The sequence below is a fragment of the Lethenteron reissneri genome, chromosome 47, assembly GCF_015708825.2.
Source record: "Lethenteron reissneri isolate LAM-NWPU_2019-01 chromosome 47, ASM1570882v1, whole genome shotgun sequence".
In the NCBI taxonomy this organism is placed as follows: domain Eukaryota; kingdom Metazoa; phylum Chordata; class Hyperoartia; order Petromyzontiformes; family Petromyzontidae; genus Lethenteron; species Lethenteron reissneri.
In genome coordinates this window covers 5,625,877-5,651,243 of record NC_083825.1, presented here as the reverse complement: position 1 = coordinate 5,651,243, position 25,367 = coordinate 5,625,877, and the positions used below count along the sequence as shown (strand labels likewise).

The 25,367-nt window shown below is 47.3% G+C and overlaps 1 protein-coding gene across 6 annotated transcripts in view; it reads right to left on the bottom strand.

Moving 5' to 3' along the window:
* LOC133354336 (glutamate receptor ionotropic, delta-1-like) overlaps nucleotides 1-25,367 on the bottom strand; it is a 255,216-nt gene that overhangs the window by 109,937 nt on the left and 119,912 nt on the right. The window contains exons 1-2 of one of the 6 annotated variants that reach the window (XM_061571088.1): nucleotides 19,988-20,165; nucleotides 14,454-14,506 (exon numbers count right to left, since the gene is read on the bottom strand). The exons of 2 other annotated variants lie outside the window; for them this stretch is intronic. In XM_061571088.1, coding sequence (XP_061427072.1) covers nucleotides 14,454-14,463 — 10 coding nt within the window. In that variant the 5' untranslated portion in view covers nucleotides 14,464-14,506; nucleotides 19,988-20,165. Of the gene's footprint in view, nucleotides 1-12,193; nucleotides 12,484-14,453; nucleotides 14,507-19,987; nucleotides 20,166-25,367 lie in introns of those variants that run through there. 3 more of the 6 variants (XM_061571086.1, XM_061571089.1, XM_061571090.1) reach the window with 3 other exon arrangements.

Below are 25,367 nucleotides of genomic sequence, written 5' to 3'. Positions count from 1 at the left end.
TCCGGCATTTTCAAGACGTCTTGCTAGTGTGGAAGAGTAGGCCAAAACACCGTCTGAAGGGGCTCTTTAGAGCTCCCTCGAGTGGAGGCCCTCCGCCAGCAGTGCCATGAGCAGGCATTTGCAGGGCTGCACCTTTACCTTACGTCTATTTTTATTACTTCAGTAAGTTATTGGCCAAAACACCACACTTTGTGCTCTTACATTTCTCGATGTGAGACATTCGCAAAGTGACATTTAATCATCATTATCGTTTGCGCGTCTGCGTTCCTCAATATAAAAACAAACCTTCCAGCAATTTCAACATCCATCAGAGTCACGATCCACGACACACGAAGCTTTTAATTGTTCGTAATAAGCCGTGGACATTTTTCTCGTCGTTTTCTTTTGCAATCACGTGGCCACTGCCATTCCCGTCGTCTCTCCAAGGAAATTATTTCAATTTCAGCTCCCAAAAAAAATTATGGAGCGGATTTTGGCTTAAATATTATTATTTTTAAATCCTTTATATTAAGTTCACTTGCTTGCTTGCTTACGACTGTGCAAATCTTTCGGTCGTTTTTTAACCCACTCCCCGTGATCCAATCGAGCTGACATTTTGCACACAGACTCGTTGTGCGTGACAATGTATTTTCGTGAAAAAAATTTTCCAAAATTTTACACCTTTTAGAAATTTTTTATTATATTTAATTACCAATTGCTTAATGGTGGCAGACAATCATCTGACCCATAGGTGGCAGCCATCTCAAGCCAGAGGACGAGAGGACTCTAGCCGCCACGCATATAAAGGATTTATAGTGAAAAACTTTGTTTTTACGGGTTAATTTTTTCTTTCAGTGAAGCCTCATTGGCCCAGGAAGGCGCGTGCGTCTCGTGAAGAGAAGTTTTAGTCGTCCACCACGATGCAGGTCCCTCTTCCTCTACTTGCTTGGCCTTTCGAACCATGTGGGGTAAAATTATTTGAATTATGCTCACTCTAGAAAGCCTTAATTAGTCTGCAGACTGCTTGAATATTTTTTTTAAAGGAAGGTTCCAACCTGGGCAGGAGTCCGATCCACTGCTCTTGGGACTATGATGAGTTCACCAAATGATGAGTTCACCAAAGCACATCGTCTAAATTATTCCTTCCTAACTGTTCAGCCATTTCCTTTGACCATTCCCCCTCTTTCCCCTCTTCTTCCACCCCTGCTCCGTCCACTATCTTTTTAGAGTTACCCCCCCTTCCCCTCTCCCCTTTCTGTAAACTCAGGTGCACATCGTTCGGGGCCTGCGGCTCGTAGAGTGTCTGTTACCCCATCCCTGCCTCGCGGGTTATTCCTCTGTACTGGGCTCCTATTCAAATATACATTTGTTTTTTTTTAAAGAAAGGTCCGAACAAATGTTCGCAGTAGTGGGGGAAAAGGGGGGTAGGGGTGAGGGCGATGTTGCTATGCGTAAACCCAGTTGAGTAATTTGCAGGTATATTTTGTTTTAGCATCGGGATGTTAGTCCAATACCAGCAGGTACATTTGTATGTGTGTGGTTTTTGTGTTCAGCTATGGAAGGAAAGCGAATAAACACCAGAGGAACATAGGCACTCCACACAGAAGGATGCCCGATGTTGGCAATCGAACCCAGGCCATTCGCACTGTGAGGCACGAGTGTTGCCGCTGGGCCATGCTGCCGTCCTATACGCGGCATGACCGTCTCCTTGCACCGCTGTCTCCACTTCTCTCAGTCCACTGTTGCCGGTTAAAACTCTCACAGCTTTACATCCCATCCAACGTTTGTGTTATTAAATTCCTTACCTTCCCAGTTCTACCAACGCAGCAAAGCGCGATGCCAAGACCTCCATCGAGATTCACCGATGGTTATTTAAGTTGCAGTTTTTTTTTTGGTTTGTTTGTTAATGTTGCGGACACGTTGTAACGCCGAATCAAAGTTCAAACTCGCGAAACTATTTACCCGCCACTCACGTTACAGCCGTGATCGAGAATCCAACTCGGGTGAGCAGATTCAGAGCGCACCACCAACCGGGCTCCACTGCTCCTCTCACGCGAAGGAAATGTCGAATGCGTCGAATTACCGCGGTGACGCCGTTGCGCACGGCACAAGCCGATGCTGCGAAATTGTGGGCGATTAGTTCTTTTTTATAAAACCTCTGTTCGCAGGTGCAACCCATTTTAATGGCTGATACGCTTATTATCGACACAAATGAGGATCTGGGAATGGCAATGTGATTCTCGCAACTCGAGCACTTCATTAGGCCACGTAATATGTGCAGCAGCAGCAGCAATATTGAAGTGCGTGCAGTTTTCCTAAATTGCTATGAAGAGTAATGAATACTGCTTATTCGCATAACAGGCTTTAATGAAGTAGACCGCAAGTCACTTGCAATTAGTTTTATTGTAATTATTCGTGGGGGCGCACGAGTCAAGATTCGCAATCACCGAATATAAATAGCGATGTTTCGAGCTTACGGCAGCCTCTGTTTCGAATGACTTGCCCCAACAGTCTGTTAAGGCTATACAGGCGATCTTTGTCTTTTGTGTACATTGCAGATATTTTGTAATGCTGCTTAGCGCCGTCCCGACGGCTTCAAAATAAACTGTAAATACTGAAAACGATTAAAAACTAAACCTTTTTTTAAATTTGACCAGAGTTGTACAGCCCGTTTTCAGAAGCGACCTGGCCACAAATGATAGCTCAACGAAGTGGCTTATCATCATTACCCAAAATTCCAAATTCTCTAAACGCTTTATGTTGATTCTAGATGTGGGGGGGGGAACAACCAGAGGAACCCGGGGACAAAATCAACGCGACCACGGGGAGAAAGAGAGAGACACACACCGCAAACTCCAAACAAACAGGCATTGTCAGGGTCGGGGATCGAACCCGGACAACGCCGGATCGCAACTGCCCGACGCACGCTATCGTCAGCCATCGCCAATCCGCTGCTGGATTAAGGCCTCTGCCCAAGACTTGGCCATCGCTGATGATGTTTCGACGCAGCAATCCATCCGGCACCGGCACACGCACCGATATCAAGCTCTACCTCTATGTGGCGGGCAGCGCATCTCTTAATCATCGTCGTCCGCCGTTGTTTATCCGCTGCTGGATGAAGGCCTCCCCCGTGGCGCTGCCTACCTTCGTGAAATGTGCCACTGCCTAGATGTGGAAGAGAAGCTTCGCAGCATGTTGAGGCCCGAGTTGGCAACATTGCACGGGGAGCAGCCACTTTACCTGCCTGCACCTTCCACCGTGGTGAAGTATAGTCAAATATCTCTCATGAACGATATGCCTAAACTTGAGTTCACGATGTATGTATGTTGAACTTCTTTCGCACCGTACGTTGCCAACCGCGTTAATCGGAAGTGCGGGGGGAGGACAAAAAACTAAACACAAAACGCTGTTTTAAAATGTAATGAGTATTCAAATTAGATTATTTTAAAGTGCATAGCTCCAGTGGCCTTCCTAATATCGGAAGGAAGAGCGTTCCAGACGGTCTCAGGAGCGCATCCTAAAGCGTGCCATGCAGTGACCGTCTTTGTTTCATAGCCAGCCAAAAGCCGCTGCCAGGATGACCGGAGTTCGCGTGATGGTTTAAAATCATCACCATCATCATCAGCAGCCTTAATCAATCCACTGCTCAGGGCCTCCCTATGCGATCAGTTTTATCTCTCACAATCCTGCAATGTAGCAATCCACCTAACAGAGGCAGCCATCGGGTTGAAGTCCATTCCCTTTATTGACAGCGGAGATATCTGAATAGACACCACGTTGCCCTCTGGGGCACGCGTGAACATGGCCTCGGCGAGATTAGGCAGAACGACAACATTGCACTCGCTGCCGTCTCGCCGGACAAAGCTCACCTCCGGGAAGACATTCCAGATGCATAGAGTGTGAATTGACATGCAGCGTTTGCGGCGGGTAATCCTCAGCAAATTTGGTTTAAAAATGAATTCCATTTGCACGTTAATTAGCAAAGACGAGCAACATCAACACGTGACCCAGCTGCGTGTCCGATATGCTTCTAATATTGGGAATTGAAATATTCGTAGGAGAAAGTTAACCTCGATTCTGTGCGTTTTATCGGAGCCGGCGTCATTGCGGAGATATTTAAAGACGCCAACTGTGGAGTTTCTGTAATCCCAACACCCGGGTACACCGAGAGTGAGAGTGCAGGTATTGCTGCACCGGTTATTGAGGTGCAACACTTTCAATGCGTATTCTTAGGTTTTTTCGGTAAAGTCACGTAGGTAAAAATTTTAATTTATAAAAGTAAAAACACAAGCTTCCGTCTGTGACTTTAGAACCGTCACAGCACGATAGCTGTATCAAGTAAGAGAAATTCCAAGAAAACAGTCCTTATATATATACTGGTTGAGGGTGGGAGGAGCCAAGGTAGACCCTGAATATTATTATTGTGAGGTTCGGTGCCGCTGAAGCACGCTGTTAGGAATGAGCCTTTGTTGTGTAAACTAGGTGCGGCTGATGTAATGCGCTCGATTGCCTAGGTGTGCCATCGGGGAATGTTTTTTTTTTACTTTCCGCAGCCTCCGCCCCGTGCCTTGGCCAAGAGGAGGGCCCCACGGGCCGAGCCCCGATGCTTCTGCTCGTCGGGCCCTGACAAGGGGCCGGGAAATAAACTAGACGGGCAACAAATGTCGCGTATTTTCCTTTCCCGACAGCAGCGGCGTGGGGTGAGAGGGCAAGGCGACTGTGAGAAATACGAGATAAGAGAGAGAGATATGAGAGAGAGAGAAAGAGCGAGATATGTTGACATTAAAATGTGATATTCTTTGGGTGTTTCGGTAAAGTCACGTAGATAGGTTCAAAGAAAATAACAAAAAACTACGACTTTTCGATTGGTAAAGTCACGTAGGTAGATCTTTTATTTGAACCTATCTATGTGACTTTACCGAAAGACCCAAACAATATGAATTCCTGCAGTCACGAAGGCTTTAAGTGAAGATTAAAATGTGGCTTCAAGCGAAAATGTGAAAATTGGCTGTCTGTACAGGTAACGGAGTGGAAGTTAACGGAGCGGTGGCTAAATGAAAAGGAACATTTACAATTTGCCAAGTCTACTTTGGGGGCTTATGAGCAACGGGTTTTGTTTTTGTGTCAACGAGTCGAGCTTCTTGCTGCCACGTGTAGTTTTGGATAAATTGTGAGCTGCACGCGAGCGCATGCCGTGGGGGGCGAGTCGTTTAGCTGAAATAATTAAGGATTAAAGAAAATCAAGTCGGGCTATTTGGCTCATTAAAATCAGAATAGGGAGGAAAAAAACGTTGAAGGATAAAAATTAACCCGTAAAAACAAAGTTTTTCACTATAAATCCTTTATATGCGTAGCGGCTAGAGTCCTCTCGTCCTCTGGCTTGAGATGGCTGCCACTTATGGGTCAGATGATTGCCTGCCACCATTAAGCAATTGGTAATTAAATATAAAAAAAAATTCCTAAAAAGTGTAACATTTTGGAAAAAAAATTTCACGAAAAGAAATTGTCACGCACAACGAGTCTGTGTGCAAAATGTCAGCTCGATTGGATCAAAGGGGAGGTGGGTTAAAAAACGACCGAAAGATTTGCACGGTCGTAAGCGTGCAAAAGCAAGCAAGCAAGCAAGTGAACTTAATATAAAGGATTAAAAAAAAAAAGAGGTGAGATTTAATGACATTTCTTGGACTGTGAAAAGTCGAAGAGAGAGAAAGAGAGTGGTGGGGATATAAATGAATCTCTCCTTTCCCTGCTCATCTCAAGGACCTGACGCCCTTCTCCATCAATCCTAGAAGTATTAGCGACAGAACTCCAATTTGCCCGGCTAATAATGCATGAATTCTGAGCGATGTAAATAAATAAGGATGTCCAATGGCGGGATCCGACCGTAAACACGCATTTGCAGTTTTCTCGAGGGCAACGTGTACAATGTCGATTTAAATATTATTTGGGTCTTTCGGTAAAGTATTTCGGTAAAGACCCAAATAATATGAATTCCTGCAGTCACGAAAGCTTTAAGTCGATTTAAATGTTCTTTTTTTTTACGTGCGCACGCATGTTTAAAGGCACGCACACGTGAATGAAAATTAACGAGGCAATATGTAAGCTTTTACATTATTGTAATTGTATTATTTTCTGGTGTGATTTAATAGTGGCAATTCTGATAAAAGCAATGGCTCAAAATAGTAATGTATATTTTTTTATAAATAGACATTTTCCATGATAAAATAATTAATGCAATGTTCAATATATTCCGTCATTTATTAACAGAAAATTTAGCTGCACCTCTTTGGTCTAAGTTTAACAATTTTTCAATTAACACTTTTCAAATTCAGCCTAGAAATTAGCAGAAAGCAATTAATTAATTATTCTTGCCGCATTCCAGAAATCCCTAATCTGGTAAAAAAAACAAAGATAAACCACAGTCCTGACACCGTGACTCACTTTTGTGCACCTCGCAAGCCGGCTTCTGTTGCCTCGGGTATTAAGCACAGAGTTTGCAAGGAGCCACAATTCGTCACTGATGTTGTCAAGGAGCATAAACCATTGTCTCCGGTCATCCTCGCAGCGGCGGCTTCTGGCTAACCACCGAACAAAGACGGCCACTGCATCGCGCGCTTTCGGATGCGCTTCTGCGGCCGTCTGGAACGCTCTTCCGACATTAGGAAGCTGCCGGAGCTATGCACTTTGAAACCTAAATTGACAACTAATTTATTTAGAATCGCTTTTTGTATTCAGTCATTTCTCTGCACCTCCGATTAGCACGATTGGCTACGCACGATGTGAAAGAAGTTCAACGTACATACGAGGAGAATATCCGTGTGAAGACAGTGCCACACAGCCTGTCAAATTATAAACCCCGTGTCTCGGCAACGAAATGAGCAAAGCTTTCAGAACCGTACATAAACAAACTAGGGCGGTCACATCCCAAGCCACATGGCAAATGCGTACACGATAAATTAACGTAACCCATTAGCTTAATGGTGCAAACTTCTTATTTATGCCCAGGGCGTATAGTTTTGTTTTTAAATTCCATTCAGAGTGCGTAGTCATTTGAGTGTCCCTGTACTTAAATGTGCACACGTGAACACAGTAGAATAACTATTTAGAGAGAACTTGAATAGAAATCTTATTTGTAAATTTTGGAAAATTAACGACCCTACCAGAAGAGAGAAACATGGAAATAATTGTAAGTGCGTCTCTCGTTATGGAACTTTTCCCGTAATTATTTTGACCTTCCACACGTTTCATTTACACCTTTTTACCCTGATCAAACGCAAACCAGAAAAAATACTTAATGTATTCTCATTGGTCGCTGAGCATGAGTTTTGCAGTGGGCTAATTAAGCCTCCAAACAACTGCACCCTTAAGCCGTAGACTGGTTTGTGAAGTTATTGCAATTATATTTCAGCACGGCATGGAATTTAACATCAGCAGCAGCAGCAGTAGCCATGGTCAATCCACTGCTCGCTAAAGGCCTCCCAAATCTGCTGACATCTCTCACGCTCCTGCAAAATAATAATTCAGCCAGCACCTGCACACGGCCTGATTCATTGCTCTGTCTCCTCGCGAGACAACTCCATCCTTAAATCGTGACCACTGTACAGTATTCCTCGTCACGATGGGTCCTGCCCCAGCCCACGAGCTTCTCTTCACAGTGTGAGTGATGGCATTAACCTGCGTGTATTTTCGAATTCCGTATGCTCCACTTTCCAACCACGCACTGGTGTTTTAAACGCGTGCGACTAATATGTTGCTGCGTTCCCACATAAGCAGTACCAGAAGCGTGTTAATGCGCGCGTGTGCCCATTGACTGCAGATATTTTCAATCGGAAATAAACGGAGAATTGGCACGCAGGAGCTACACACGCCAACGACTGAAGCAGGTTTTTTTTTTAACCGGGAATTCTCCAAGTGCTTATAGGATCGGTGCGAAATCCGCATTTTTATTTCTTTTGGCGACCAGAACCATTGGCATGCAATAATATTAGCCCAACGGTCAGAACTGTGCAGACCGGGATTTGAAAAGCGGGCAGCGATCGGGGGAGCACGCGGCAGAGTTGTGTGGTGGGAGGCCACGGTGAGTGTGTGAAGGGAGCCGGGGGTTGGCGCGTCCGGGGGGATATGCGCTCACAATCCACGAGAGTTGAGTTATTTAAAGTCACGGCAAGTCCCTGTGGTCATCGCGGGCCGAGACGGCCGAGCTCCTTGTCCCGAATTGCGTTCACGTGCAGCGTCTTGAGGGAGCGCCGGGTCGCGTGCCGACGCCGCGTACCGCTGTCTGGGCGTGCAAATCAAGCGGCGGGTTCAGGCGATACTGCCCCGTCGGATTGAATCGGCAAAACCGTGACGTTTCAGGAAATGAGCCCGACTTGCGCAGGAGGGCTTCATTTGAACGCATTTACACTGTCCCATTTCTCAGAATATCGGGAAATAAATTCGCCACGCCGCGATTCGCTTCCCCCATCAACTTGCGCGCACAGCGGTAACGCCACATTCACGGCGGTAAAGGTCAACGGTCTTGCCGGTGACAGTGGGAACGGCAAAAAGAGGAGAGTTGTCGGTTGCGTTTGGTCCTGCTGCTGGTGGTGGTGGTGACTATGATGGTGATGATGTCAACATTGATGATACCATTGCCAATAATGATGCTCGACAAGGGTGACGATGCCAGTTAAGAAATGACAATGGTCACTATGATGTTTACATTGCCATCAGAACAAATACAACAAAACAAAGCACCGCTACACTAAAATTGTATAAATGGTTACAACAAACGGAGTGGGTGAAAGTGCACATGAGAGAATACAAGGTGACATTGAGAAAAACACACAAACCCACGTGTAACAATTGCTTGTCAGCACACACGCTGATTAGGGGGGGAGTAGTGGCGCAGTGGTTTAGCACAATGCATTGTGAGCCCAACCTCCCGAGTTTAATTCCTCGCCAGCAGCCAAGATTAGTGGCCAACGATATTCTTCAACTAAAATAACACTGGTCAACAAAAAAAAAAAAAATTCTGGCCTGGACTTTTTGCAGCTGTTTTAGACTAATTTCAGGGTGCTGATTCCAAATCTGATCTCAGATTTGCTCTATCACATCTCATTTTTATGCTATCTGCATACCCCATTTTCATTGATTTTACCCGAAAATTAACTGTCACTTATGATTGCAAGTTGTAGCGAGTCAGTGACTGCTTTAGTGTTAAAATACGGTGCTGTATTTTTAGGATAGTGTGTTTATAATATAATTTTATGTAGATATCCACATTTATTTAATATTTTTCTTCTGCAGTTTTTATTGAAAATGCAATATTTTATATCTCAAAAACCTGATGTGATAGACAAAAACTGATGCCAGATTTGGAATCAGCACCCCAAAATTACCATCAAACCGTTGTAATACCTTATGCCAGAAAAAGTGTGTTGACCAGTGTAACAGGTCGTTAACCAATTAATTGTAACACGGTGGACAATCAATTAAAATTACGCGGTGGAAATTGCACAGAAATAACATTCACTAATGTATCCAAGACCGGGGCACATCTCTCCACCAATCTCTATGCGTTTGTTAAATCTGTAAAAAAAAATCCCGTTGCAAGTTACGGAGCCATCGCTTTCACAATATTCACTCGCTTGTTGAGAAGAAACTTAAGAGGGTAACATGATAAGTCCATGGGGTATCTATAAAAGGATTGCCAGGTACAATCGCACATTTAGACGTAACTTACCACCGCTATGGATTGTAGTTGTAGGCTAAGAATTTCTAAACTCTTTTACCACGTACCGGATGAAGATGGGCAAAATTACGCGAATGTGTTTTTGTTTCGATAAAAACTAGAATTTTTGTAAAAGTGGCCATGATTATCGTTATATTTCTTAAGGGGTTAAATAGTGTCAGCTTACCAATAACATTGTGAGGGTAAAAAAAAAGTGGTTATATACTTTTAAACATAATACATATACAGTAAATTAGATTTTAGTGGCAAGAGTATCAAGGGCCATAGCCCTAAAACTCCCGTGTGCAATTGACGATAAAAATAAGAATACAATCGCCCCAATTATGCAATCTCTAAAGTTACTTGAAACGGAATACACACTGCGTGTATACATCAGATAAGGGATGGACACATGCGAGAGGACGTGTGACGAGGAGATGGAGCAGAGAAAGCAGGAGCTGCTTGGTGTATTATTGTGTGGTGGTGGTGGTGGCTTGGGGAGGCTTTATTCCAGGTGAGGATCAACCACGGCTACTGATGATGACTACGGAAACTGATGATGACCACGACTACTGATGATGAAGATGACCTTCACCGGTGAACCTTATTTCATTGCGTCCAACGCAAGTCGTGTTTATCAAACTTTTTTTGGCCCGCGGACCACTCAGCCAATGCAAACATTTATGCGGACAAGCCAGGACCCCACCACCCCGAGTGACAAAACGCATCGTCTTCTCTCTCTAAATACCACTCGTACTAAATGATCCATATTACCGGAACATGAAAACAAGTCTTTTTATTAAAGTTTTTTTAGGGGAGGGCATTTAGCAGCTATAAGGGAAGTTTAATCAGGGTAGTTGACCTACATTTATTTTCAAATAAAATACAATCAAAATACTAATGAATGTCCTAAAAAGGTATAAACACCGTCATTATTTCCGGATCAACCTGTGTTTGCATCACAGCCCCACGGAACCAGCAACCACCTGGAGGAGAGTCGCGGAGCACTCGGTGGTACCGGGGGACCGCACTTTGAGAACCACCGCGCTAGAGAAAGCACAGAAATAGAAAAGGATTCGAGAGTGGCGGTCCACACAGCTTGCTCGGGTTGGGCGTGTATCAGGAGGCCTGGATCCGCCAGCCAATGAGAGCGGGTTGGGTTTGTTTGTGTGGTCCCTGAGACTGCGTAGATTTGTACCGCGTGAACTCGTTTGAACTCCAGAGAAAACTGATCTAATCCCAATTCCATCGCAACGCGACCCCCGGCACCGGCGCAGCCATTCCGCGCTGGTTACCCCTGCAGAAGCGTGCAAACATAGTGGTGACGCGCAAGCGGGGGAAACGGAGCGAATCTGCGTGCGGTTGATTTAAATACATAACCGAGCCAAGCCGGCAAACGGAGGTAAATGCTTTTTTTTCACTACCCTTTGAGGCCAGAAATCTGTCAGTTGTCATCACCGTGTCGTGTGAAACAAAACAGACAAAATTACGCTTGTCAGCATGCATGGTAGGCAACCAGGCATGTCGAAATAATAATAATACTAGCTTTCTGGTGCATTTTTAGGTCATAGCCGTGTCTTGTTTGGCACGATATCTGACATTTCGCTTTACGTGCCGGTGGAGCTTCTTCAGGAACTGAATTTTCGGTGCGCGAGCAAAAAAAAAGTGCCATCGGGAGCAGCTACGGGGCTTGTGTTTAGCCAATTGGCTGGCGGCGGGTGATTGGGGTTAAGCGCGGGTACTCCCAAACCGTGCGGCCAGCGTGAATGCGCAAAGGCCAAATTACCCCCCCCCCCCCCACTCTATCTCTCGTGAAGCTGGCCCCCTTCTGCCAGCAGTTGCGCGTGACGCCAGGAATTTGCAGGGCTGCGCCCTCACCGCCGTCTATAATCGTCACAGCGGCTGCTTCCTCGCTCACCTTGGAGACGCGGCAAGAGAAAGGCACGCGGTAATGTTTGTGGACGCCCTACTTCTCGCGTCAAGATGAGAGCCTTAACGTGGAAGGGACAGGCGTTTAGTGGCACCGACGATATCAATAGAGCTGTCGGCTCACAGAGGAGCCGCGGGGAACAGTGGCTAGCCCCCCTTTATATATGAATCTGCCTCCTCGCTCACTTTGACCTGGACACAATGGTGCTGGCACAATGCATCCGCGTCCAACAGGAGATAATGGACCCAATTCATGTAGAATGAACAGCAACCAAAAAAAACTCATATTCGTCAATAGCAATTCCTGGATTTTTTTTTTAAATGTGACGTTTTAAGCAATGGTCCTTTTTCGGAGGGCAATTAATGTGCACGGTTTTTTATGTGAAAAGGCAAAGGTGCAGCCCTGCAATTTGCTTGCTCGTGCCACTGCTGGCGGAAGGGTCTCCGCTAGAGGGAGCCCTAGGGGCCCCTCTTGAAGGTATTTCGGCATTGTGTCGATGAGCAAGGCACCTTGCGACAGGTAAGAGTACCCACACTTTACCCCACCACGCGCAAACCTGCCCATCGACCTACCACTGTGGCGCACCCATCCACGCCGCTGGGCGGAGAGACGTTGGATGATTTGAAGAAACTTGCGCCCGCCACGTCAACTGCCATGCTCCGAGGCCGAGCTGACCGACCCCTGGATTGCAAAGTTGCCAACGACCATTACAGGACAATCGATGTACACGATTTTTTGTGGGGAAAGGTAAAGGTGCAGCCCTGCAATTTCCCAGTGGGTCCGATGCCCATTTGGATGTTTTTGTAAAATGATATTTTTGTGAGAAGGGCGTTATTATTTTAATTTGTATTCCTCAATGGGCGCAGTTGATTTGGTTCCAATGTTTCGGCCCTCGACAAATTGAATCCACGCACGTTCTGCTGCTTCACATTGCCGCTGCTAATTACGGCAACGGCAGTCCGCGAGGTTCGTGCCGTCTCGGTGCGAAAGGGGTTCACACATTTGTCAAATGAACTTAATTTGCTTGACGTAAAAGGCGGCCTTGACGAGGCGACAAGTCGGATTCTAATTCCGGTAAAATGTAGCCGCGCAACAAAGGGTGGTGGGTGGTTGTGGGGTGGGGGGTGATGGGTGGTTGTGGGGGGGGGGGGGGTGTGGGGGGGCGGGTGGTTTTGGGCGTTGCTCGAGCAAAAAATCGCTCGCGCCCAACTCCATCCCTAGCGGAAGCATCTGCCACTCACACCCACGACACCACCATCTAACAGATTGAAGCTCGCATTAACTGTTGAATTGAGCTCTACAATCCACCGAAGACAAACTTGTAACGTTACTTCACTTAGAGCCTCGTCAAAGGCGGAGATCTCACTCCCCGTGTCGCCTGTAACAGACTGTTGGGGCAAAGTGCTGTTAGGGAGGACCTGTGAAGGCTGGCACGGAACGCGTGGAGGTGGGTGGCCAGCACCACGCCCGGCCGCCTTTGTCTCCCCAGTGGCGATGTTTACACACCGCACCGGGTACTCATTTGAGGCCGAGTCAACCTCGAGTAGGTCCAGATCCGGTTCAAATAATCGTCGCAGGTGTTGGCCGTGGGCGGGAATCGAACTCGCGTCGCCGGGTTCCGTGGCGCAGCGCGCTAACCGCTGCGCCACCACTCGCCACTTGAGCCTCACCATCATGATCATCCTCCACTTCACCAACTTGTACTGACCAGCGCGGTGACATAAGATAAAGACAAAGATCCCCCGTGTAGCCTGTAACAGACTGTTGGGGCAAAGTGCTGTTAGGGAGGACCTGTGAAGGCTACCGGCACTGTGGCACACGAGGGGGTGGGTGGCCAGCACCACGCCCGGCCGCCTTTGCCTCCCCAGTGGCGATGTTTACACACTGCACCAGGTACTCATCTGGATTTGAGGCTGAGTCGACCTAGGGGAGGCCCGGGACCAGTTCAGATAATCGTCGCAGGTGTTGGCCGTGAGCGGGAATCGAACCCGGGTCGCCAGGTTCGTAGCGCAGCGCGCTAACCTCTACACCACCACGTGGTGAACAGCCGCCGAGACAGGCACAGCATGGGCAGGACATCATGGGCAGGTGGGGGGGGCGTGGTGGCCTTCCTCCAGATGTGGTTTGCCAAAGGGCTGCAAATTGTTTATTATTTCTAGATTTGAAGCTTTCGTGACTGCAAGGAATCATACTCTTAGGTTTTTTCGGTAAGGTCACGTAGGTAAAAATATAAATAAATACGAAAATGATAGAAATGATAATATAAATAAAATAATAAATCACGACGTTTTGGAGGCAACACAAGTCTCCGTCATCAGGTGGGACCGTCACAGCTAAATTCACTTGATACAGTAAATTTAGCTGTGACGGTCCCACCTGATGACGGAGACTCGTGTTGCCTACGAATCGTCGTGATTTATTATTTTATTTCTATTATTATTTATATTATTTTTATCATTTATTTTTATTGTTTATTATTATTTGTTCAGTAGTTATCTGACAGCTTGAGTACGTTTATTCTTGGCATTGCTATGATCAATCCACTGCTGGATGAAAGTCTCCCAAGTCCGCCATCACCAGCTCACACCTGAGCCTGCGATGCAACGGTGCACCTAATTTAGAAGACATGACTGCCACTTAAATTATATCATCATCATCAACAACAGCCATGAGCAATTAACTACTGGATGAAGACCTCCCCGTGTCAACATGGCGTATCTTAAAGCCCAACTTTTCCAGCCTCCTTTGTCGAGTCATTCAACCATTCGCTATAGTTAATTTCAAATCGATTGCTCTGATTGTGCCGGTCAGCATATCCGAGATGGTTAATACCTTCCTTCATGTCACGTTTCCGCCTTTGTTTTCTCCATTCGACGTTTGTCAAACTAAACGTACGACACGGGGAGAGAAATCTTTAAAAACCATTTGGAGAAGACTGACAAAATAACATCGCGAACAACAGCAATGAAAGTCAAATTGATGATTAGTAAATCACAAACAGCGGCCCCCGTGGTGTACAAGAAGAAACCATAAATGCATGAAAAAGGACAGAATATAAACAAAACAATCATAAACCACAGGAAACAAATATATTTTTGGATAATGGGGAAGATGCTCTAAATGTCACACTTGCCACATCAAGCATGGTTCTTCACTACGTGAAAGAGGGAATGCTCCCGAACCAGAGTGCAACGCTGTGGACACGCCGTCAAAGCAGCGGGACCGTCGAAGATATTGAAAAACCTGTTCGTGAAACGTTGACGCGGAGATGAAATACACCTCGAAACTGCACAACAAGTGAAACTACCTAAAGCTTGCAAAGAGACAAAACGTAAAATCCGGAGTTTGAATGGTGCTTTTTCGTGACCGTCTTCACAAGTTCAACAATTAGGAGTTTGCCTACGCCCAGCGTTCTTCATTGCGAGGCCCGAAAGCCACTGGCGGGCCTTTAGTGAGGCCAACCACAATACACAAATGGTAAAAACATCCCCCATCATCATCATCATCGTGCTGCTCTCAAACCCAACAATGGTTTCAAATTTGTGGCGGACCTCACACTGATGATGTCTTTTCGGCGAAAGTACACACCCGTTCCCTCCCCCCCTATAAAAATCAGTGAAGAACACTGGCCTGCACGATCGCCGCCAAGTGTGTTTTGCGTCTTGCAAATTTGACCTTGACCAGAGCCCAGAAATATCTCCGCGGCAAACCGCAGCGCAAATTGCACGCGGCACACAGACCGAATTAGCGATTGCGCTCGGAGTGCAACCCATGGCTTTCTTAAAGTAAGCGCTTGCAGGAGGTGGGGGGAGGGGGACTCCTCGTTGCGTCTGTACGCGGCGAATTAAAACAATGATTTAAATCAATGAAACCAACGATGTCAATTAATTTAACGTCCCGGATTTTTGTGTGTGTTATGAGCGCTCAAAACGTCCGTTTTTTCCCCTCTCTTCTACTTTCGTACAGCAGGGGGAGTCGATTGGCAACGTTTGTGTTGTTCGTGTGGAGGGTTGGTGGTCCACGGTTTGAGACGTAGGCTCACGGGCGGATCCTTAGGCTTACACAGAGACCGACAGACCTCCCCCCCCCCCCCCCCCACCGTGCACGGCTGTGGACACCGAGTGGAAACCCACGGACTGACGTGGAGACCCGGAGACGCAAAACGCACACGCGACTCATTCCACGCGGCCGGGAGTTGACCGGCAACGTTCCCGCGCGCTCGCGTCGAGGTTGGCGGGTCGAGCCAGCGGGCGGTCTCGGTACTAACACCACCCCACCGCCGCCTACCGCCCGGTGAACGTCCGAAACGCCGCCGTCACCGGGGGATGATCAAAGCGGGGGGCGGTGGCGTCGATTGAGAGCGGCGAACACGGCCTTCCACTGTCCGTCGGTGTGGAGGGACACAGCTGCGTGTGCCGCGCGATGTTTCTGACCGCGATCCGGTTAAGGGCCACCGTTCGATGCGTGAATTGAATTGGGAGAATCTTTATGCTGGGGCGGGCGGGCGGGTGGGGGCGATCGAACTATGACACCCCCCCCCTACCCTACAGAGAGCACCACAGGCAAGAAAGCCGCGTGTATATCTCAAGAGAATATTAAAAAACGAATTCTCTCAAGCTGAACAGGAGACTTCATTTCTTTTCTTTCCCAACAAACAATTTAATTCGCAAATGCGGGCGTGCATGCAAAATACATGCGATGAGTAACGGCACGCCACACAAAAGGGAAATGTTGTTTTAAATGAACAAGTATATAAAACGAAACGCTTCACATTAACGTGCACCGCCGTGAGAATAAATGATTTTGAAAGGGGTGAGGTGAACGCTTGGTCAATAGCAAGGTCATTCGTCAGAATGCGCGGGGTCAAAATCGTGATGACGGTCAACGTATTACGTGGAGCTCAATTCGCGCCACTGCGTTCATCATCATTCTGCCAATTTTCCAGCAGAACGACGACACACTTGCAAAATAAATCTGCAATTTGCAATTCACGTGGGTATCAATTCCGTACCCCAAAAAAACAACGCAAAAATGCCGACACGGCTCAATAGCACGATTGCAGAACAATCGAAAGTGGATGGGAGGGGGGGGTGATCGCGCGAACACAACATTGTGAGTTACGCAGAATTGCACCGATCGCAATGCGCGGAATGTGGATTCTGAACCGCAATGCGGGGAATGTGGATTCTGAACCGATCCTGGGTACTCCTCACCCCCCCCGCCGCCCCACTTCATCAATGCGCACCGACCGGCGTGGTGAAGTATGGTCAACCAACTCCCGCGAACGATGCAGCAACGGGTGGGACCCCTTCATCTTGGCCGGAGCATCGATAAAGTGCTCACAAATTATAATTATTGTCAATTCACGCGGAGCCCCACATTTTATTTTTTCAACAAAAAATACTTAACCGCAAACGTGCAGGCTGAACCGCATTGTAAATATAAACGTGGAAGAGATGCGGGATGCTTCCCATTAATAATGCGGGTAAGTATTCGGCGAGGCACCGTGGACTTATGTGTTTGCCGCATGAATTATTAAGTTGCAAACCCTCCCCCCCCCTCCGCTCCTCGCCAGAGGACGTATGAAATAATGGACAGCGCATTTAATTACGACGGCGCGACTCTGCAGCATTCCCTTGTCACAACAGAACGGGCTGACGCTCTCCGCTTTCGCATGTGACGATGGCGAATTTAGCCCAATGCTAAAAATGAACAACGCTTCTTTATTGTTGCCACGAGAGCGGAGTACAGTGCAGTATATTCATTCAGACTGGAGGAATCCCATGAGCTCTGAAGCTCTGTTTGACAAACGTCCAGGATACAAAAGTGACACTTGGCTGCCCCACTCCCTTCCCTGGCCTAACGCCTCTCCTAAAAAAACGACGTTTCCCGAACGCTGCCCTCTACGTGGGTAGGAGGGCAGCGAGCCCAACCACCGTGACCTTCCCTTTCTCCTGTCCCGTGGGCACCAGGCCTCGGGATCGTCGTCCGCGGAATATCTGTAACCCCCCCCCACCACCCTCTCTCCCTGTCGCACGCGCTTTGTAGCGGGCTCTTGTGTAAAAAAAAATAACGATTGTTGAAATAAAGATGTTGAGCCCGATTGTTGCTATCGGCGATGCGACGCGAGACGAAGAATCCATTCGGATGTCTCGCGGTGCAATGCGACCCTTCGTGTTGGAGAACGGGCCACTGAAGCAGATATCACCGAGCTACCCCTGAGATACATTCAAAGCGGCCTCTGGTCCACGCAGAGCACTTCGAGGGAAAGCACTTCTCACTTGCTTTGCGCGTGAGAGCGAGGTCTGTCGCATGCCGGTGAAACGGATGTTTTTAATTTTCAAATGTGGAATTTAGCCAAATGTAATGATGTGGAGATTATTGTGTGTGTGTGCCACCAATACCAGTGACGAATGTCTGTACCGGTTCTGGGCCTCACCTAAGTTGACTCAGCCTCAAATATGTACCCAGTGAGATGTGTATAATAAACATTTCCAATGTGGAGACAAAGGAGGTCGGCATCTCTTGAGCTCAGTGCCAGTGGACGCCCTTTCAGCAGCGGTCGCGTAAGAGCAAAGAAATTGCAGGGCTGCACCTTTACCTTTGGTTGTTATAAATAAATAAAACTGTGTTAATGAGTGTGGTCATTTTTCGTGTGCTCGTGTGCATCAATGCCAATGTCGTCTCCTTCATGGTGTCGTTGTTCTGTTTAACGTTTACAAGTCATCGTGACCAGGAAACGCGCAATTTGTAGTCACCACGGGCCAAATCCTTTTGCCCGCCTCCCCTCCACCACCCCCCCTAAGTGTGTTTATTTCTTGGCGTTGGTTTTAATTCGCCTGCATTGCTGCCAGAAATTAGAGTGTGGCGAGCGAAACTACGGTAGATGCCATGATGCTGACAGAAATGACTGAGATTTGATTGGAAAGAACTGGGAAAATATTGAAATCCTCGAAACTTTGTGTGGGAAATGGACGTGTTTGCTTTCATAGCGTGTAGTGTTCCATTAATGTACATCGTTTTGTATGGCTTTGACTGTATATATTTTGGCCTTCTACATTTTTCATTATTTTGCTCATTTTCCAGAGATTTGTACGTCTGTGTGTGTGTGTATACGGACGCAAACATGCATAGACGGAATAAAGTTTGCGCTTACATTATGTAAGCGCAAACTTTTGATGTATTCGTATTTAATGTGAATTCCATTCACTCGTGAGAGACAGCTGGATTAAAATGGACTTGTGCGTCAGTGCCTCCGCACGGAATACTGCCCTCAAAATAGTTTTTTGTTAATTATATGGTTTTTAAACCGAGCCTCGCGCTTGTACAGCGATATCACGCGGACATATTTTGTCTCCAAAAGTACTCTCCTTCTTGCTGAATGCAAAAAACACAATGCATATCCGCCGCTGAGATGAAACGCTTCACACTCGCTCCATTAGCCCAAGCACATTCTGCGTACGTTTAGAGTTACAACAAAGTAAAAAAATTAATCTGGCAATGAATTTCGATAACAACAACAACAACTATAATTAACGATCTAATAAATATTAATAAGAGCTTGCAAAATGATTGAGCCAATACCTTGGTTTAGATTGGCACGTTTTTTCGGGCATACCTACCAACCGTAAGCGGCCCGTTTGTACCGTTCATTACTAAACATTAAACTGTGATTACAAATATAATAGCCTTTCACGGACTCATTTTAACAAATGTGTCCACTGCTGCTGAGATAAATTGAGCAAGTTTCTCTGCATGCCTTGCGGATGCTGCCACGGTGGTGTGACGGTCAGCAGATTGGACTTACAATCCAGAGGTCAACGGTTCGATTTGATTTCTCGGCACGGCAGTTGGAAACAAAAGCGGCGAGTTTCTTCAATCTCCCCCACCCGCCCGTCAACCCAGCAGGATTAAATAAATTGGTACCCCCCCCCCCCTCGCATTTTGTTGACTGTTGGGTCACGTGTGGTGGGGTAAAGTGTGGGTACTCACTCTTCTTCCAAGATATCTCACCTCCTTCATAACTGCTTTTGTGTGTGTTTAAGTTTGTTGTGCTACGCCCGCAACTCCGATTAGCACGGTTGGCTACGGACTGTGCGAAATACTTTCAACGTATGCACACACACACACAAACATACCGCTGGCTAACGTGAAAGCGTTGGTCAAAGTAACCTCTAGAGGCGCTATCTAAAGTTCCTTCTGGTGGAGGCCCATTCCGCCAGCAGCACCGTGAGCAAGCATCTGCAGGGCTGCCCCTTCACCTCTTCACATTCGTTGACGTCAGGGTGGACTGGAATTGATGACACCGGAACAACAACAACAACAACGGTGCAATTGCACATCCGTGATGCATTGTACCGTCTAACCTTGATCGGAGGCGACGGAATATTTTCAGGCCATGGGGGCGCGTTGGGGAGGGCACGTCTCGTGGAATCCGGGTACGTCCAGGCGTAGCGGCGGGGGTCGGTACAATTTAGGCGAGGGAGCGCGTTTCAAACCGCGACAGATAACACTCGCCCCAGCGGAAACTCGCGCGCGCCTAGAGCTCCGCCAACGCTCATTTTCTACAAACATTTGATATGACACGCGCACAAACACAACCTCCTCCCCCCCCTTCTTCTCCCCCCCCCCAAAAAAACGGCCCCTTTATATTGCTTTTTCATTCCATTTCCCCCAAGGTCTTCCTTCCCCACACAATGAGGAAATTGGAATACAACGTGGAGGCGCGGGGACGCTAATGTTTACAGATAAGGCTCCTACTTTGGGCGAGCGTTGAGGCAATTTGGCCTCTCGAAATATGTGAAGGGGCTCCTCGTGCCGACGGAATCATTTCGGGGTTTTTTTTTGTTTTGCAACTTTTTCTGCCGCTCGCAAAGGTAATTGTCGCGTACCTGTGGGACCTCTCCTCGCCACAGGGTTAGCAAGGCAGCATCTTTCCCATCTCTTATGCACGTTGCGTCTATAATGGGAGAGAGCTTATGAATGGGAGAGGCGTTAAGAGTGAAAGAGGACAAAGACAATGGTCCCCCGTATAGCCACAAAAGACTGTTGGGGCAAGAGCTGTTAGCGAGCACACAAGGGGGTGGGTGGGTGGGTGGCCAGCACCACATTTGGGGATACCTTTGTCTGCCCAGTGGTGACGTTTACAGGGTGCTTAAAAAAAATGTGAACACTTCGAAGAATTTGTAACAGCACCACAAGAAATGTGCCTCTGGGGTCTGGAGACCACCTGGAGAAGATTCCAGGCACGCGTTGACAACGATGGTGAACAAGTGGAGATTCTTTGGCTTTTCGCAGCTAATAACATACGTTTGTTATCATGTTACCGTTCTTTTTCCATTAAAAACGATAGTCCCATATAAGTGTTAACATTTTTTAAGCAACCTGTACACAACGTACCAGGTACTCATTTGAGGCTGAGTCGACCTAGGGGAGGCCCAGCGCCGTTTTAGATAATCGTCACTGCTATTGGCCGTGAGCGGGACTCGAACTCGAGAGAAGCGTTGTTTCATCTTCTTGGTTCTTTCGGTAAAGTCACGTAGAAGGGAAGTAATAAAATAATAAAAATAAAACTAAATAAAATAATATTTTTATTATTTTATTACTTCCCTTCTACGTGACTTTACCGAAAGAACCACGAAGATGAATCCCTGCAGTCACGAAAGCTTTAAATCGAAATTTAAGCGTTGTTTCGTGATAAATCGATGCAATTGGCTCACACGTGTTCAAATTAAAATTTGAAGGTTGCAGTTTTGAATGGATGTATCCATATGGCCATGTGAGCCCATCGCATATTTCACTGCCTCTATTCTATTTTTCATTTTCCATTGAAACATTCACATGTTGCTGCTATGCCTTCCCCCGCACCTTCGATTAGCACAGCGGTCGGGAACCTATGGCTCGCGAGCCATACATGGCTCTTCCGGTGACGGCATATGGCTCCCAGACAATTTTGAGTTGAAAAAAATAATAATAATAAAATAAAAATAAAATCAGTTTGGAACCGATTTTAAAATACTTGTGATATTGCTTAATAATACTGCGTCATTTTAAAGTAAACAGAAATTAGTTTTGAAGATAAAATTTCTTGGGTCACGGGTTCCGTGGACCAGAAGTCGCATTAAAAGTAAGACATATTTAATTTATTATACGTTAAAAATACTATATGGCTCTCAATGAAATATATTGAGAAATATTTGGCTTTTATGGCTCTCCCAGTCAAAAAGGTTCCCGACCGCTGGATTAGCAAGATTGCCTAGGCACGGGGCGGAACAAGTCCAACATACATACACGCACGCGTACATGTCCAAAGACACCGTTGCTATTTTTGCCGTTACTGTTGCTGCTGGCCTCTGAACTTCCCCCACAGCTGGGCAAAGGCCTTCCCTATTTTATTCAATTCCTTCGTTCCCCTCCCCCTGTTGCTCCTGTCCGGCCGTGACCTCCGAACTCTAGCGATGTCGTCACGGCCGCCGCTGCTGCCACCGCCATCTCTCCCTCCGCTCCCCCTTCCCTTCCCTCGGTCCTCACCCCCGGAGTTGATTCTGCCTCTCTCATCTCCAGCCAGTTTGTTCTCGCGATGCGCCCGGCAAACATTTCCCGTTGTGTTTCCCTCCCTTTAACGGCAGCCTCGGCGGTGACCTCCTGCCCCCCTCCCTGATATCTTTATGCCTTAACCCACTTCCGCTGACCTTCTCGTAAAGGACTCCGTTTCGTATATCGTTGGCATTAATTTGTAGCTTTGGTTACACTTGTCTCCCAAGCCACATGGGGTCACCGTGGGACAGATGGTCCCCCCACCCTCCTCCTCGTAAAAAAAAACAACCATGGCAACAATATAACACAAACATCAATTCGTCATCAATGTCAGCCATGCTCTATCGATTGCTGGATGAAGACACCCGCCCCCCCCCCACCTCCTCCCCCAAGTCATGGCCATTCCTCATGGTGCTGTGATGCAATATTCCATTTATTTCCCAAGCTTGAGCTGATCTCCCCACTCCATCTGCATGATGGTCGGACACTCGGGCGGGCTCCCTCCTTCAGCATTTAAATAAATCAATAGCACTTCGTTTTAGTAATGGAATCGACGATTGTCAGGGCGAGCTGAGAAGGAGTGGCAACCAAATGTATAGAGTGAGCCGTGTTCCCTGCGTACGTTTGTGTACGTGCATCTACGCACGTAGTGGGGAGCGAGATACACATATAGTGGTCGCATAGCGGTCAGCTCGCTGCACTACGAAGCCGCCGAGCCAAGTTCCGTTCCCATTCACGGCCGACGCCAGCGACGATTATCTAAACCGGCCCTGGGCCTCCCCTAGGTCGACTCAGCCTGAAATAAGTACCTGGTGCGGTGTGTAAGCATCGCCACTGGGGAGATAAAGGCGGTCGGGCGCGGTGCTGGCCACCCACCCCTTCGTGCTCCGCACCGATCTTCATAGGTGCTCGCTAGCAGCACTTGCCCCAACAGTCTGTTAAGGCTATACGGGGGATCTTTGTCTTTTGTAATGAACGTGAACTCATGGACACATATATTCAACGTCAAAATCGTTGCACACACGCGGCAAACACGTCCGGCAGTTACCGCGAACAATGCACACATTTGTAATGGGCGGTCGATGGCTTCTGAGCACAGGACTTGATATGCATGTGCAATTGACGTTATTTATTGGCGAGGCCGGATTATTCCACCGCGCGAGATCCTGAGACGTGGCAGCAGCTTAAGGAGGCCTTCATCCAGCAGTGGGCTGACCGTAGCAATGCCAACAATAATGTACTTAACCTTATCATATAACTACTGAACATGATCATAATAATAATAATGTGCAACCCATTGGCAATCCACTTCAATAAACACATTCCTGCGGAGGGAGCTGTTAGGAACGTTGGGTTGCTCGGTCAATGGCCAGGGTCAATGGCGGCGTGATGTATTCCGTAAATATGGCTGACTACGAGGGCGGGCACAAGCCGGCGTGAGTAGGTTAAACGTTGAGTTTTATAAGGGCACCACGGGGTGACCAGCCCCTCCCCACCCAGCCCCACCCCTCCCACCCCCCACCCAGCCCCACCCAGCCCAGCCCCACCCTCCCCACCCAGCCCCTCCCCACCCTCCCCACCCAGCCCCTCCCCACCCTCCCCTCCCCGCCCTCCCCTCCCCACCCAGCCCCTCCCTCCCCACCCAGCCCCTCCCTGCACGACGGTCGGACACAATAATCCCCTGTGGGCTGGTGTAACCAGGAGGTTCCTACCAGTATAAGGCCTCCTACCGATGCTGTGTTGGTCATGGAGGGATGTTTAAATATTCTTCACTACTCTGGTCAGTGCAAGCTGGTGAAGTGGGGGTTCTCAGCACATAGTTCGGATATCGTTCGACACAGATGCGAGCCGCGGCAAGGGAATCAAACTCAGGTTGATTGGATCATAGTGTGGTGCCACTAACCACTGCGCTTTCACTCGACCCCATGAGCATTGCAGTGTCTCATTATATTTAGAATAAATATGCCGTATATTGTGCTCAAAAACATCTTCAATCAGTCAGCGCACGCATTCGTGCACGCGCATTTTACACGCAAATTAATACTCCCATAAATATGAACTTAAACTGGCAGATATATACGTTTATTTATTTTTTGGTTCCCATAAAATGACACTGAAAATGTTTTTCGCCGATGTTAATTTATAAACTCTGCGAGTCTCCGACAGGGCCCCCCCCCCCCCACCCGGCACAATTGGGGGCCCTAAAGCAGCAGGATGAATTTGTCAACCGTTTAACGAGTTTCTATAAATTGTGCTCCGGTCACGACGTCGTAGTTTCAGTTGCGCGGCGAGGGGGGTGGCCGCCGATGATGAAGATTTAAAGATTTCCCTCCCCAGCCCCCCCCCCCCCCTCTCTGGACGACGATGGTTTAGGCTTTTGGTTTTTGTCACGGACGTCACGGTGGGTCACGGTGGGTCACGGGGAAATCTCGAATTGAAATAAAGTCTGTGAAAGTCTCGGAAATGACCGTCGAGATGAGGCACTTCCTTAATTTCCTTTCCGAAATGCCGTAACGCGCGTTCAAAATACAAATCTGTAGTTTTTGTGAGGGGGGGGGGGGTGTTGGGTGGGGGAGGGAGGGCATAGGGCAGTCTCCATGAAAACAGGGCGCCCGGGTTTTTGATTGTTTTCGGCAACGTTTCTCGTCGAATCAATTCAAAATATCAAAAACACATCCAGAAATAAACTACTTGAACGAGCCACTTGGTTTCGAGTCTTTACTCTGACACCGTTATGTCAAGATATTTGATTTTAAAAATGTCTATTTTTTGTATTATTCACAAAAGCCAATTTGAGGTTTCCACTCAATCAACCAAGGGCCTTCTCTAAAAAAAAAAACCCCAAACATCTGCTCGGTGGGAGGACGCTCCTTCTCATCTGCTGCTGCTACCCTTGGGTTGTAGAATTCCTCCCAGGCATCCGTGCTGCCAAGGCCCCGCTTCTATTTACGTGGAGCTACAAGACATTATTCCGCCTGTTCTCTTCCCATTGCTGCTTATTCTCCACGAAGCTTCTTCAATTGGACCAATTTTTTTTTGTATTTTGTTTCCATTAATACTGAGATGCAGTTGCATTTAGAAGCTATAGAAATCCATTTTGTACGGCAGTATACACGTATATAATATAAAGGGAACATGCCATTTCGTTACTAGTACAGCAAATCCACATTTATAATCGGAGTACATGTTGTGGTGTGTTGTTCCAGTAAC